At 39.0% G+C, this 13,563-nt stretch overlaps 1 protein-coding gene across 1 annotated transcript in view; it reads left to right on the top strand.

Annotated features, from left to right (window-relative positions):
- Window positions 1–8,439, top strand: part of SSBP2 (single-stranded DNA binding protein 2) — a 207,966-nt gene extending 199,527 nt beyond the window's left edge. The window contains exons 16-17 of the mRNA XM_009886887.1: window positions 4,930–5,028; window positions 7,832–8,439. Coding sequence (XP_009885189.1) covers window positions 4,930–5,028; window positions 7,832–7,861 — 129 coding nt within the window. The 3' untranslated portion in view covers window positions 7,862–8,439. The remainder of the gene's footprint in view (window positions 1–4,929; window positions 5,029–7,831) is intronic.
- The last annotated feature ends 5,124 nt before the right edge of the window (window positions 8,440–13,563 follow it).

Below are 13,563 nucleotides of genomic sequence, written 5' to 3' on the forward strand. Positions count from 1 at the left end.
ATATCCAGTTCATAATCTGATTGATCATGTTATAATCTTCCATACTGTTAAGACAAATGAATATAGTTCTAATAATCAATTCTAGTTAAATGTAAATTTGGGAAAGTGTCATTAGGATGCTACTTTTATGCACTGCATGATTGCCTTTGTCACCTCTGTAAGGCAATGTTAATATCTTAATCATTAGTATAAGTTCCTAAAAGCTAGATTAAGAAGTAGTTTTAAAAGAAGCACTATTTTGATATCACAACCATTGAAGAGTTGGAAATGAATGCGAGTTTAACCTGCAAGGGTTTTACATCTACGAAAATAATACTGTGCTTGAATGTGTCACTTATTCCGTAAAAATGACGCTACTACATATGTGATCATCATTAAATTAGGAATTAATAAGCTTATTTAATATTGATAAAGTGGCATAAATCTCTCCCCTGCAAAACACTATGTTTTGTACTCAGCATCTTCAGATGTAACTGACTGAAACTAATAAATATATCACTACAACGATCTCCCTGCACTTTTCGTGCTTTTGATCTATAAACACAGAAATTGATGAAGAGGTTGTTTCTGTTAAAATTTTATAACTCATTCGTTTGTAGCAAAATTCTTCACAATCTTCCAAGAGAGGAGTATGAGTTTGTTTTGAGCATATCAACTGCCGGTGCACCTTGTCTGCCCCAGGACTGAGTACCGCAGTGCTGTCGCTAGATCTGTCCCAGGGCTGACTTTGCCACTTCAGATCCATCTAAGGCCGGTCTACATGTGCTCTGGTCGCACTGGGACCTTGCTGTAGGTGCACGCTCGGGAGCTATGGCGAGATGCCAACATGCAGGCCACCAGGGAACAAAATGCTCACCTAAATTCCCGTGGGTTAACATAGAATTTTTTAGTGTGAGTTTGTTGAAAATAAGCTTCCAGGTGTTCAGAAGGCGGGAATTGTTCATCAGTTAGTGATACGTATTTGTAAATCCAAAGAGGAGGAGGAGGACCCTGTAGGGTTCCCCAGTTCATGGTCTTCTGGTGGTGTGATATGGCAGAGAGGTACCCTGTGAAGTGTGCTTAGTGTATATCTTTCTGGAGAGAAGGACCTCAGCAATGCGTCTGAGGCCGTTGCTGCTCCTCTGATGGAGCAGCATCTATAGCAATCCTATATTTATGTACATTTTAAAGATCAATAACATTTTCAGGCCCCGCAAAGAGTAAAATGATGGATTGGAATGACCACGTTCCTTTGTTGTGCTGTGCTTAGATGTGCAGTGATGGATTCAGTAAAAGCCTCCAATGAGATAATAAGACTACAGCACTTTTTAAATCAATGATGTCCATATTTTTTATTCAATATTTTTATTGCAAACTGCAGCATTTTTTGAGGAAAAATCCAGAATGTTTCCATTAGCTTGCCATAGGATTATTTTTAAAAGCCTGTATTCAGCTCACTGGTATTAAGTATCAGTATATGTGCTAATGCAAGTATCAGGAGCTCGGAAAACTTGGATCAAAAAATTTACCTGGAAGTCTTGTAATTTGTTAACTTTAATGAGTAACTGATGGAAATCGCATTTGATGCATGCCTCTTTCAAATAACTGTAAGAAAAATACTGCTGCCTTTGGAAGTAACAGAGTAGTCCTGTTACACCATTGTAATCTTCTTCTGAGCAGCACTGCCCGACGCGCAGCCTTCATTGTCGGCAGTAAAAATGTGTGGGTAGCATTGGTAATTTTGGGTAGGTAGTAGTACATCTGCTTGCAAGGAATAGTAGATTTCTGGGATTGATGCATGCAAAACTATTATGTGGCTGCCTTGCAATTTTGTACACCGTTACCGGGATTGTTCTTGCTGAGGTGACAGTGTCCCTGCATACATCACCGACCAGTCTCGCGGCTGGCTTCTTCACAGGTAGAGTTCCACCGGCGGAAATTGCTCACTGAAGTTGGGGTGTGTGGTGCTCAAGTCTAGGCATGGGACTTCATGGTGATTATCAGTTCCCAGGAGAAGTAGAAAACTAATCCAGTCTTGGTAGAATCAGCACAGGTCTCAGAATCCAGAGCTACGTTTTTCTAGAGGAGATTTTAATATGTTTGGCTGAATGGCAAAACGTGAAGTTTTTATGAAGTAGATTGAGATGAGGGAAGTAAATGAACTGAAATTACACATATTAAATAAACATTAATAACCAGTGTTTCTTGCAGTGCCCGTGGAATTTGTGCAGGCATCAAAGACATACTTGGTTTGGAAAACCTCAGCTAGTGCTACAATGCCAGACCCCATACTGGCCATAAAAGCAGCCCAGGGGAGTTGCTATAAAAGCGTTTATGTCAGGAATTTGAACCCTTGGGGCTGGCATACTGTAGCAATTGCAGAATTTCAAAGCTTTGCACTAACAGAGCAAGAGAAAACAGGGGTAAATCCCCCAGGAACGAGCAAAAGTGAGGGAGCATCGTATAAAATAAATGTGACATGGCCTTAGTGGATTTTAAACTTTATATTCATAGATTTTAAGGCCAGAAGGGACTGATAGGATTGTGTAGTGTGACCTCCTGCGTAACACAGGCAACAGGAGTTCCCTGAATTAATTTCTGCTTAAGGTACAATAGCTGTGGTTGAACTGAAGCAATAGTTTTCAACCCTTTTTCAAGCTGTGGATCCCTAAATCTTTGCTATACTAACTTCACTGAACAGCAAACTTAACTGTCAGGTGTTAATTAACTAGTTAGCTGATGGACAGGTTGTCCAGTGATGCCCGGAGATCTGGGGATCACAGTTCTAGAAGCAGTGAACTAGACTGAAGAACGCTAAAGGGCAAAGGCAGGGGTCTTGACCCAACTTGTAAGTTGCATTTCAGGTGCTAATAAAAAACAGCTATGCCTGCGTGTCACTTATGTAATTTTATATTTAATCTATAACTGAAAATAAATACACTGAGCTGAACCCATAAACATACCTGGCCATTCAGACTGAGATCGTCCCTTATGGCACTGTGGTGAAAACTTCACAGCAGCCTTTCATTAACCGTACAAAACACATTGCAAAGCGGACAGGATGTACAGCCGTCAGGCGTACCATTCTGCTAATATAGTAGCAAAAAGTAACTGGTTTGCATTTTGGTATTTGATGTAGCTGGGAACAACACTTTTTCTTCTCTTTGGAGGTGAAATAAATTGTGTGGAACAGTGGAATACGTTACCGTTATTTAAATTATGGACTGTGGTCAACATGGAACTTCATGATTACAAAGGAGAGCATGTGGAAATACGGTGTGAAGGGGAAGTAGAAGTCATAGCTATCCCATCCCATTTTCTGTTCAGTGACTACTCCGCTACACATCTGTAAAGCGCCAGGGTAGGATCGATAGCCTTTGTAGATGTGAGGAAAGTGCCAAGAAATTAAGGGGACTTTTTCTTTTTTTAATGTTTACTATTTTTCATTCAAAGTTTGACCTCTTGCAGATTTAGTTACAGTAAATGAAGACTGCATGCAGGTATTATCAATGTGCTAAATACCTTGGGTTTTTTAAGAAAAAATATCTATGCTGACAGACATACTGTGTCAGGATTGCAACTGAGAATAACATAAGAAAAACAGAACAAATTCACTTAGCATTCTTACAGCCATTATGATTTGGTTACTTTGATCAAGAGCCACTTCTTGGAGTTGCCTTTTGTTAGCTTGCCCATTGGCTGCACTAGGTTTTTGTTAAATTTATTGTGACACCAGATTTGCATTTGTGTAAGTAAAATCTCAACAGCAATACTGCATTCAATTTTTCTGGATTAAAAAAAAAAAATCAAAGAAAGAAGTGTGATAGATATAAAAGTTTCATAAAAAAGTTAATGACTTCACTTCCTTCCTTTCCCTGACTGCTCCTTTTCCATAACAAATCCTCTATAAGCAGGAATCTTAACAGTGATGGAAAGAGAATTGCCCATGCTCCAGGCATGGTAGGGTACCACAAATCAACTTTGTAAAAACACCTAGCTAATTGCAGTGTCTACAATAATCACGTATTAGCTATTGACTTAGAATAATTTCTGTGACTATTCCTTGTTTCACCCTTTCTTTAAGTAACTGAATGTTGGAAGCATTTTCTGAACATTGCAGAGGTGGTTGTGCACTTCTGTAAAAAACAAGGAATTTCTCTTCAGAAGCCTTTGTATTGTCACTATTTATTAGCATTTCAGTTACACCATGACACTGAAAAGGTAGATTAAAACGCTGTTGCATTGTTCTCTGTGCAAGCAAGTGGCAAAAGTGCAGCTGCTGAAAGTGTTCACAAGCCCAGTCCAGTGGCCAGCTGTTACTCAGGAGTCTTTCATCCAAAACTCATTAACTCTTTTACCTGTAAACACTGTGTATTGGCTGTGCTCAGTGAAAGTGGTTTAGCACTTGAACCACACTTGTGAACTACCTGTGAAACTGTATTTCAATAAACTGAACACTATGAACAAAGACCTTTGTTCAGGCACAGGCCTTTGTGAAGGTCAGTGTAGACCTATATCCATCTGTATGTCTACCTTTAAGTACATATCCATAAGCCACATATGTCAAGGCACACACTCATAGACTTCACTGAATTTGACCATATGATTTAATGTAGTGACAGAGCTTCCTCTCATACCTGCTGCAGCCATTTATAACTCTTCCCGACTTCAGCAGAAGACGCTGGCTATAACCTGAAAACAGGAATTTTACAGATAAATAATTCTTGCTTTGGGGAAGAAAACATTACTTTACAAGCTAAAATTAGTGACTGAATCATGCAGAACCCTGCAGAGGCTTGTTTTTCATCTTTGAAAATCCCAGTGCATTGCATAGTGCATCTTTGTGTACTACGGTGTAGTGTCAAGCGTGCTGTTAGCACACTTGGTGAAGCTGGGAAATGGACTGAAATCTTCCACACTTAATCTGTATTTTAAAATCTTATTTAACAGAACTCTCCCAGTAATATGAGCATGAGTAATCAGCCTGGCACTCCCAGGGATGACGGCGAGATGGGGGGAAACTTCCTAAACCCTTTTCAGAGTGAGAGCGTAAGTATTTTTTTACTTAGTTGTTTGGGTGTTTTTTTTACTTTGTGAACCTTCATCTCTGGCATTTTCTTTAGAAAAATAAAAATAACAGCAAGAGCAAACAGTTTTGCAGTGTACTTGTAATGCAGTACTGTGCCTTGCGTGTTTTTTACTAGCTTCTAAAATTATAGTATTGATTCAACAAAAATTTGTGCAAAATACAGCTAGAAGTTGAGTTGAAACTGGAAAATGTGGAAGGTATAGATTTACTGCAGAAACTTTTTCTAGATTAAGAGGTCAGTTATCAATGCAAGTTAGATCTCTCGCACAGTAATAATTACACCGCACGTATTCAGTAATGCACAACAGGCATTTGTCAGGCAACATCCCAGCAACCTAAATACATGTAGTTGACAGATCCTTCCATTTGAGTGCTTTCAATGTGTGGATGCCCAACCTTTGACTCCTAAACAATGTGTCTTGCAGGGAATGTCTTTTAGAACTGGATTCACACTGGAGTGTGTAATTAGAAAACCAGTAGATCTCACGTTGGAAAGATGCAGTGTGCTGTTAGAGCTGGAAAAAGCAAAGGTTCCCTCTAGTGTTCATTCTGGGACAAATGGTGCTTTTTAAAAATGGAGACATGCTTGAGGCAGCAAAACATGGTGTAAAATACATTACAAAGTAAGACTACAGTATCTTCATACTCACGTGCCTGAAGCTGGGTTTCTAAATCCACGTTTAGGTTCCTAAATAGGAGTGGCCTAATTTTTCAGAAGTGCTGAGTGACTTCAACACTTCTGTTCTTATTGGAAATCACTGCTGCCAGAAGTGAGTGCAAGTTCGTTAACTATGCCAGTGGTGAACTTCAGCTCAGAAATTATGACGAGTAAAAGGTTTCTGTTAGATCACAAAACAGTCAAATTGCATGGCAAATTTCATGGGAATCAGATTTTGGGGGTTTTGGGGTTCGCTCCTTTAACTAGTGAAACAGAAGAGTTTTTGCATGTTAGCTGTTGGTGTCTTCATAAAGAGGGCACATGTTCAGATTGTGTGGCGTATTGGAGAAAATTGGTTTGTACAACCCAAAAAGACTGATGTTTCAATATCTGCCAAAAAAACAGTAACCACAGAACCTCCATTAAACGTGATCCTTGGTCATGGTAATCCCTGACTCTCCATTTGGTACGTGCTGTTTGTGCTGAGGGCAGGCGGTCGGATCAGCAGGCAGGCTGGTTCACCAAGTAAAGTAATGAAAAGAAGGACATCAGCTGTATTCAAAAGAAAATCAGTTTTCTCTGACATTTACTGGATTCTAGGTGCTCCTAGATGTTGTTTTCCTACCTGGCAGAACCTGGGACCCAGTTTCCTCAAGGTTTTACATGAGATGTATGCCTACAAGGCATGCATGATATGTGCCACAAGTCATATTGTAGTCTTTGGGAACTGTCTTGCTTTCTGATTCATATTTCATTACTTGGCTAGGGTAGGTCTTACTAAGAAGTCCCTTCTCAGGCAAATTTTCTGTTCAGTTCACCAGCAGTTTCGGTTGGGCGTGGGGAACGTTGCTTGGCTAATAATAAGTTAAAAATCACAAATGCCTTTAGGTCACCTTTAGATTCCTTGTCCAAAGTGATTACCCAGGTACTTTGGCCCAGATAACTGGAGATCACTTGAACAGATGTTTCGCTTTAAGCATTTGAGCTGGTCTTTGAGATTGGCTAAAGATAAGCGTGTTCTTACTAGCTCTGCTGGCCCGCTGTGGGGGTGCTCAGCACGTGATGGGACAGGGAAACCATTGATGGGACAGGGAAACCATCAGAGACCTGGGACAAAACAGACTTTACCCAAGTAGTCCATTCTGTACAGTTTACATGACAGAAAAGACCCCTCCAAAATACTTTTTCTCATATTTTTGGACAATTGGAAGCGGCCAGCTTGAAAGTCTAGCTTTGGCAGGATTTTATTGCATATCTGTTTTTGCAGAGGCAAATTTATCTTTCTGTTTCTTGTATCAGTTTTCATAATGCTATTACTTCTTGCATTTGAACTTTTTTCTCTACTTAGAAGATTTTAGGCCAAAGGAAGTGTTTCTGCAGTCCACAATTTTCAATTTGAAAACGAATTAGGCATATAGATGTGCACTTCTTTTGGGCATTGTGGTGTCCCATTGATTATTGTGATGAAGAACTGCCAACTTGAGGGCAACTGTAGCTTGTATAAGGGATGCAGTTCAATTTGTGTTACAATAATAACGTAATGTGGTGGTTGAATTTTTGGTTCACGTAAAAGAGAATGACCACTGATCCTTGATTCAGCTTGCCTCCTAAAATTGATAATACAGAATAATTGACACCAAAAGCCTAGTTGAATTCCAGTCAGACGTATCTTTACTCATTCCTTCCCATAAAGTCATAAAAGGATCTCAAAAATATTTATGTGGTTCAGCTAACCATGAATGCAGCTGGTCTACTTGAAACTTGCCATCTGCCTAGTTAAATCCCCCCAATAGCCAACATTGACCAGGGAGAAGTGTGGAAGGCATCAGTGAAGTATCGGTTCATCACACCACCCAGGTAACACCAAAACAATCTTCAAGGCAGTTGGCTTTATCAGCAATAGCTGTATTTTTGGGTAATGACAGAAGCATAACAGAAGTTATGATACTACAAATTGAACTACAGCCTTAGCACAGGCTACAGTACAAATTTAGGAGGAAGTTCAGAGAGCATTTTGACATTTGAACTCATTGTTGTGGTCCAGAAGTGGTTTTAGTTACCTGGGGGGGAAATGGTTGTTAAAATGTGGATTCCTCTTTTTTCAGTACTCCCCTAGCATGACAATGAGTGTGTGATCCGTTAACAAGTCTCGCCATGAAGACCACAGTGAGTTGGCCCTCTTCAGAGAGCTACTGCAGAAGAAAATTATTCATCCCAGTGTACAGTCTAACAAAAGGATCTCAGACACAATCAGACCCACCTTTTTATTTTCTGCCATCTCCCCCGTTCTGTCAAGACAGTGGGTCCCAAACATGATTGAGGCAACTGTAAAGAGTGGCGTAACAGAACTGCCCAAGATGGAACTGCAAACAATTATCTGTGTATGTACATGTGTGGGTTAATGTATATGTATGTGTGTGTGCTATAGAAATACACACATACATATATAGACCCACAGGACATTGTAAAGTATTATGACATGACATCTTAAGTAGAAATGAAAAGTAGGGACTTCTATTCCATTTTTTTTTTTCCACGTTTACATTTTAATTATTAAAATTTACTTTCCCTCTCCCCTCCTGAACTGTTTTATGTTGCATATATCACTGCTTTATAAGTTATTTTTTAAGGTGAACTGAAATGATAAATTCTTCTGATTTTGTAAATGTCTGCCATTATGGTTAGGAATAAAATTGCTTATAAGAGCTTTCATAAACTTGTGTTTGATACCAGTTACCCTGTGAATCACAAACTGTGCTGTCTCAAGAAATAGAAGAAAGCTCATCTTAATTTTTTGGAGAAATTTAATAATTTTCACCTAGTTTGGTGATTTTTTTTTTAAACTTTGCCTTTAAAAAAACAAGCACTGAAGGTTATTTTTCTTCTTTAATTGAAGCCTAATATCTGCAATATCTGTTTTAAATGGAAGCCTGAATTTGATACAAGCTTCTCAGTTTATATAAAGTACTATAAGGTTGCTGTAAGTGAGCTCCAATTGCTATAGAATCTAGCAATAGGGCTTCTTCTGCCCTTGGAAATGAGTTTTCTATTTAGCATGATCTTCTGTAGAGGAGGTAGTTAGTGGAAATACAGTATAGTCCTTATCACCAAAACCTTTTCTAACAATTTACTGTTATGTTTCACATTTCCAGTGATTCTCGGCCAATTTGTAACAATCCATGATCCTAATTACAAACAGTATTTCTCAAGCCCATTCAGAAGATGCTACTTGGGTGTGTATTTTTCACCACGGCTACCAGAATGAATTCTCCCAAAACTTTCCAGTAAACATTCTCTCTTTTTTGGAGCCAGAATGATGGAGTAAACTTTTTATGACTACTAGCCTTGTGAGGGTACTTACCTTTTGCCATGAACAGAAGAGGAACAGAGGTCTGGGCCATTTTGTAAGGAGGTCAGCCTATTAGACATGAAAGCTGGGGACAGAATGGAGAAAAGGCATATGGTCTTAAAAGAAACGCTTCTGGAAGCAGTCCCATGTTGCTTCAGGCAAAGCTCTAACACCAAGATTATGGTACATTTAGTTCCTAATGACTTCCAGCTCCCCCAAGAAAACAAAAGGTTTCAGTTGTGTAGTGATCAAAAGGTTGATGATCAGCAATGAGGGCTGATCATCAAACAAAAATTCGTGCCACAGACAAAAGTCCACTCCTTGGACTTTGCATATAGAAGAGCCACTTACATTGGAGCAGCAGTTCTGAGATGGGGTATGTCCATGAAGTCTTGCAAGGAGATTTTTTTCCACAAACGTGTGCTAAAGAAGTGTATGTAATGGGCTCTTTGTGATGGCAGCTGCACATAACAGGGTGCGTAAGGAATACTACAATCTGTTAACTCACTGTTATTTACATATGTTATATATATACACTATATATAATATATGAAAATAAAAAGATGTAACAGTTTTTACTCTTTTGTTAGGGCTGTTCAAAGATGAAACTCATGGAGGCTTAAAATTATGTTAAAATATCAAAGATTTTGGTAGCATCACTTTTTAGTAGTAATAACTACTTTGATTAGTTATAAACAAAAACCAGATGGCCTTTCATTCCCAGCGATGATGAAAGTTAAATTCATTTGCTTATCTTTGGAAAACACTTTGTTGCAATCTCAAAAGATGATACAAGCCCCTACTATTGATTTGAGTTACAAAAATGTGAAATCAGATATAATTTCGTAAGACCCTTCGCTGTTGTCACTAATGCCACCGTTTGTAGTGGCTACGTCCCCAGTGCACCCCAGCTTCTCCCGTAAGCACTGCCGAGTCCAGACATCCTTGCAGCCTGCGTTTGACATCTGCATTGTCCTTGGTAGCCTTCTAAGCTCTTTAGGACTCTTTTCTGCCCCGTTTCAGTCAGATACATCACATGACAGAGGTAGATGGATATGTCTGGACTATACATCAAGTGCCCCAGCCCATTCGTGCACCTGTGGGTTCCTGTGCCCTCCAGTGAGCTCTTCGATGACTGAGCACGTCTGGGGGTCTGGGGTTCTCCAGGGGAACCCCCGTACCGTCCCATGCCAAGCGTGGGCTCCTGCAGGCAAGCAGCGTGTCCACTGAGCACGCAACAGCTGGCTGTGGTGGCATCACTGAGGGCTCTCTTACAAAGTACGTGCCACCACTGAAGCTTCATACTGTGGCAAAATTAAGCGGAATCAGGGCTTAGTATTAATCAGAGACTTGATATTTTTTTCCTTGCTGAATTTGGCATTATCTGCAATATTTTAGCTTATAGGCACCTGTTAAGGATGAAAGTCTTGACCATTAAATTAAAACTGTACAAAGAAACCCCTTAAATAGAACTGCCAACAAGTATTGAATATCATTATCAAAACAGGTTATCTGAATTTATATACAAGAGCATAATATTTATTCAGGCACATAATTTTTCTTCTGTGGTTCTTTCAAACTCCCTTCTATACAGTTTTTTTTACTGCCAGCATATCTTTGTTCTCCCTTCCCATTTCTTTTCCAAAACATTTATATCAAATTAAACATGCTTGCATTGATCCTACAGCATTAATCTCAGTAAACACTTCCCGGCTTGAAAAGGAACAGGATCAGGGCTTGTTTCTCATAGCCTGTCGTTCTGTGCCCTGACATTGCAAGCTACTGTGTGTGTCCAGCACCTCCCATACCCACGTAGCCCCACAGTCTGGTGGAATAAAAGACATGCAAGCTTGCAAAATTTTAGATTTGGAAGATCTACATGAATAGTCAGTGCATATCTTATGGTTAGAATTTTAATCAGATACAAAGAAGCCTAACCATTGCTTTCTGTAGGATTTTCATCATATCTAGAGTATTAATGTGGAAAGAAGGACTATTTCCAAACACTGACTTTTCACTCCTGCTTATGTTTCTAATGCACTAGTGTCAATGTGTAATGTAACTGCTGTTTATAGCTGTCCTTATGCAACAGCATTATTGATAATGTCAGAACTTACCCAGCTCTGGGAGAAATTTTAGTTTAAGTGATACAGGATAGTTTTTCCACACTGGGTTTTTAGATAGATTTCTCTCTTTAATATAAAAATAAATAGGTCATGATTCTGTAGAAGGGTCTTTCAGGCAAGGTTAAAGTAAGGCTTTTTAAAACCAGAAGTGATGAAATCTTAAGAGTAGCAGAAGTAGGGAGTAATGGATCTCTCATAATGTGAGAAGTCTGGCAAATATTCTGGCATTGTAGAAATCAGCTGAAATTGGGATTCACTTGTGAATTTCACAGTGAAAGCAGTATTTTTACCGCTGCATAAACCCATGAAGAGGAGTATTCATATCCAGATTTTATCTCCATGTTACCCAGATTTTTTCTCCATGTCTAAGTCTTGTATAGGCAAGAACAGGGTTTAGGGCAAGGAATAAGCTGTATGAATCACAAGTAAAGCATGTGGCCTGACGTGTGCATTAAAAAAAAACCAACTGGATATTTGCATGTATGGGTTGCATTATTTTATTAATTGCCTGAGCATGAGGAAGAACTGCAGTTGCACTCCATGTTCCCCCCCTCCACTGTCGAGTGAGTTTGGTGTATGTAAAAAATACCGCAATAGCCTTGAGTTGAGTCTTTGACACACCATACGCTGCTCAGTGAAAGAAAAGTGCCTCCAGTTCACTCGGAGGCATCTCAGAGTGACAGTCCCCAGATCAGAGAGTCATCCATCAGCCTGTGGCTGGGGCCACATTTGCCATTTTTTATTTGGAGGCTTTCTCGTTGGAGACACCAGACCACCAACGGGTCACACATTCAGAGATGGTAACAACTTTCAGACTTACCAGCCTGCTCCCCTTTTGAATTCACAAAATATAATATTAAGAGTCCCTATGTCACAAGACATCCAGCTATTGCTTTCCCTTGCTGGGAAAACACAGTGAGAAATATGTAAGCTGATTTATTTATTTTAAATAATTCAAATTAGGAAGAAGTGAGTAGAATCTTGCTTCTTTATGGATAGCAGTCCATGCATCGGAAGGACAGCTTCTTGAACTGGCTAAAAATCATTTGAATTTTCCCTTGTTCTGTGGCTAGCAAATGAAATACTGCATGTAAAGATGATTTGGAATTAGATGAGTAATTTAATGAGGGACCAGCTGTTAACAATATTCACTGTTAAACATTTTACCCTTTTTTTTTTTCTCTTTACCAGTCCAAATGGATTTTCAGCTGATACATGTTGCACTGATTTCTATTTCTCAGATCATTTAATTATTTTTAAGTGTTATCTCCAGTTCCTAGTCAGCTCTGATTCTTTGTTGTTTTGGTTGCTAAATATGGACTGGATTCTTCAAGATTTGGCCTTACATGTTTGCATTTGGAGAATGTAAAATATAGCTTAATGACGTCAAAAAAAAAGATTAGTACAGGTAAATTTATATATTTTTTTAATTCACTCTAAGTGATGATATAACCATGGCTCCGGCCCCAAACACATGTGGATTTGATTGGGCCCTAAGGATGGGAATCCTGACAAAGCACATCTTTCAAATAAAAACGAAAAACTCTTTCAACAGTGACAGCTCATTTCTCTTCAAACCAATCACACTAAGGATCTAATTCAGAATTTAATGATACAAAACAACTATAAAAATTCAGTACACTCAGAAATAAATGAGTTAGATTTAAATTTTAGTGCGTGCAGCTTCCTCCTCTTCCAGACGTTATTGGCTCTGCCCTGTAAGCTGCTGCTCATGCCAGTTGTCCAGCTTAAACTTCGATGAAACCACTCATATAAGGTCATTTTTTTTAGTGGGATTTCACCCTGATCTGGGTGAAATATATAATCTGTTTGAGATGTGACATTATTTGGCAGTTGTATAAACTGTGTAAATACAGCAAAATACAGAGGCTGCCTTGAAATTCCCAAAATGATGATTCAACCTGAAAAACAACAAAAAAGTCCTTCCATAAAGTACTGCTTTAAGTGCACGCATGCAAATTGGCTACCAGTGCTGTTATTTTGGAATCAAATTACAGGAACAAATTTAGAGAAAATAAGTGGATCATCTACCCGGCACATTAAAACTCATCCTGCAAACACATTCAGATTTGTTTGAAATAAAGCCTGCACATAGTTAATTTTTAACAGATTTAAGACTACAAGTAGTATCCTTCAGGAAAGTGGGACTGCTAATATGCTAAAACCGTGCTTGAGCATGGACAGTCTAGAAGCTCAAATTTAGTCTTCCCTAAACAGACATTATTTTAAAGATTTTACCAATGCAGGAGCATGTTTATGTATCAGTAGTACTGATATGCTGAACAGATTTGGCTTTCTTCTGTTTCTTACCTTATTAGAGCATTGTTCACGTACTACATGA

This window comes from Charadrius vociferus, unplaced genomic scaffold (assembly GCF_000708025.1).
Source record: "Charadrius vociferus isolate BGI_N301 unplaced genomic scaffold, ASM70802v2 scaffold244, whole genome shotgun sequence".
Lineage (NCBI taxonomy): Eukaryota > Metazoa > Chordata > Aves > Charadriiformes > Charadriidae > Charadrius > Charadrius vociferus.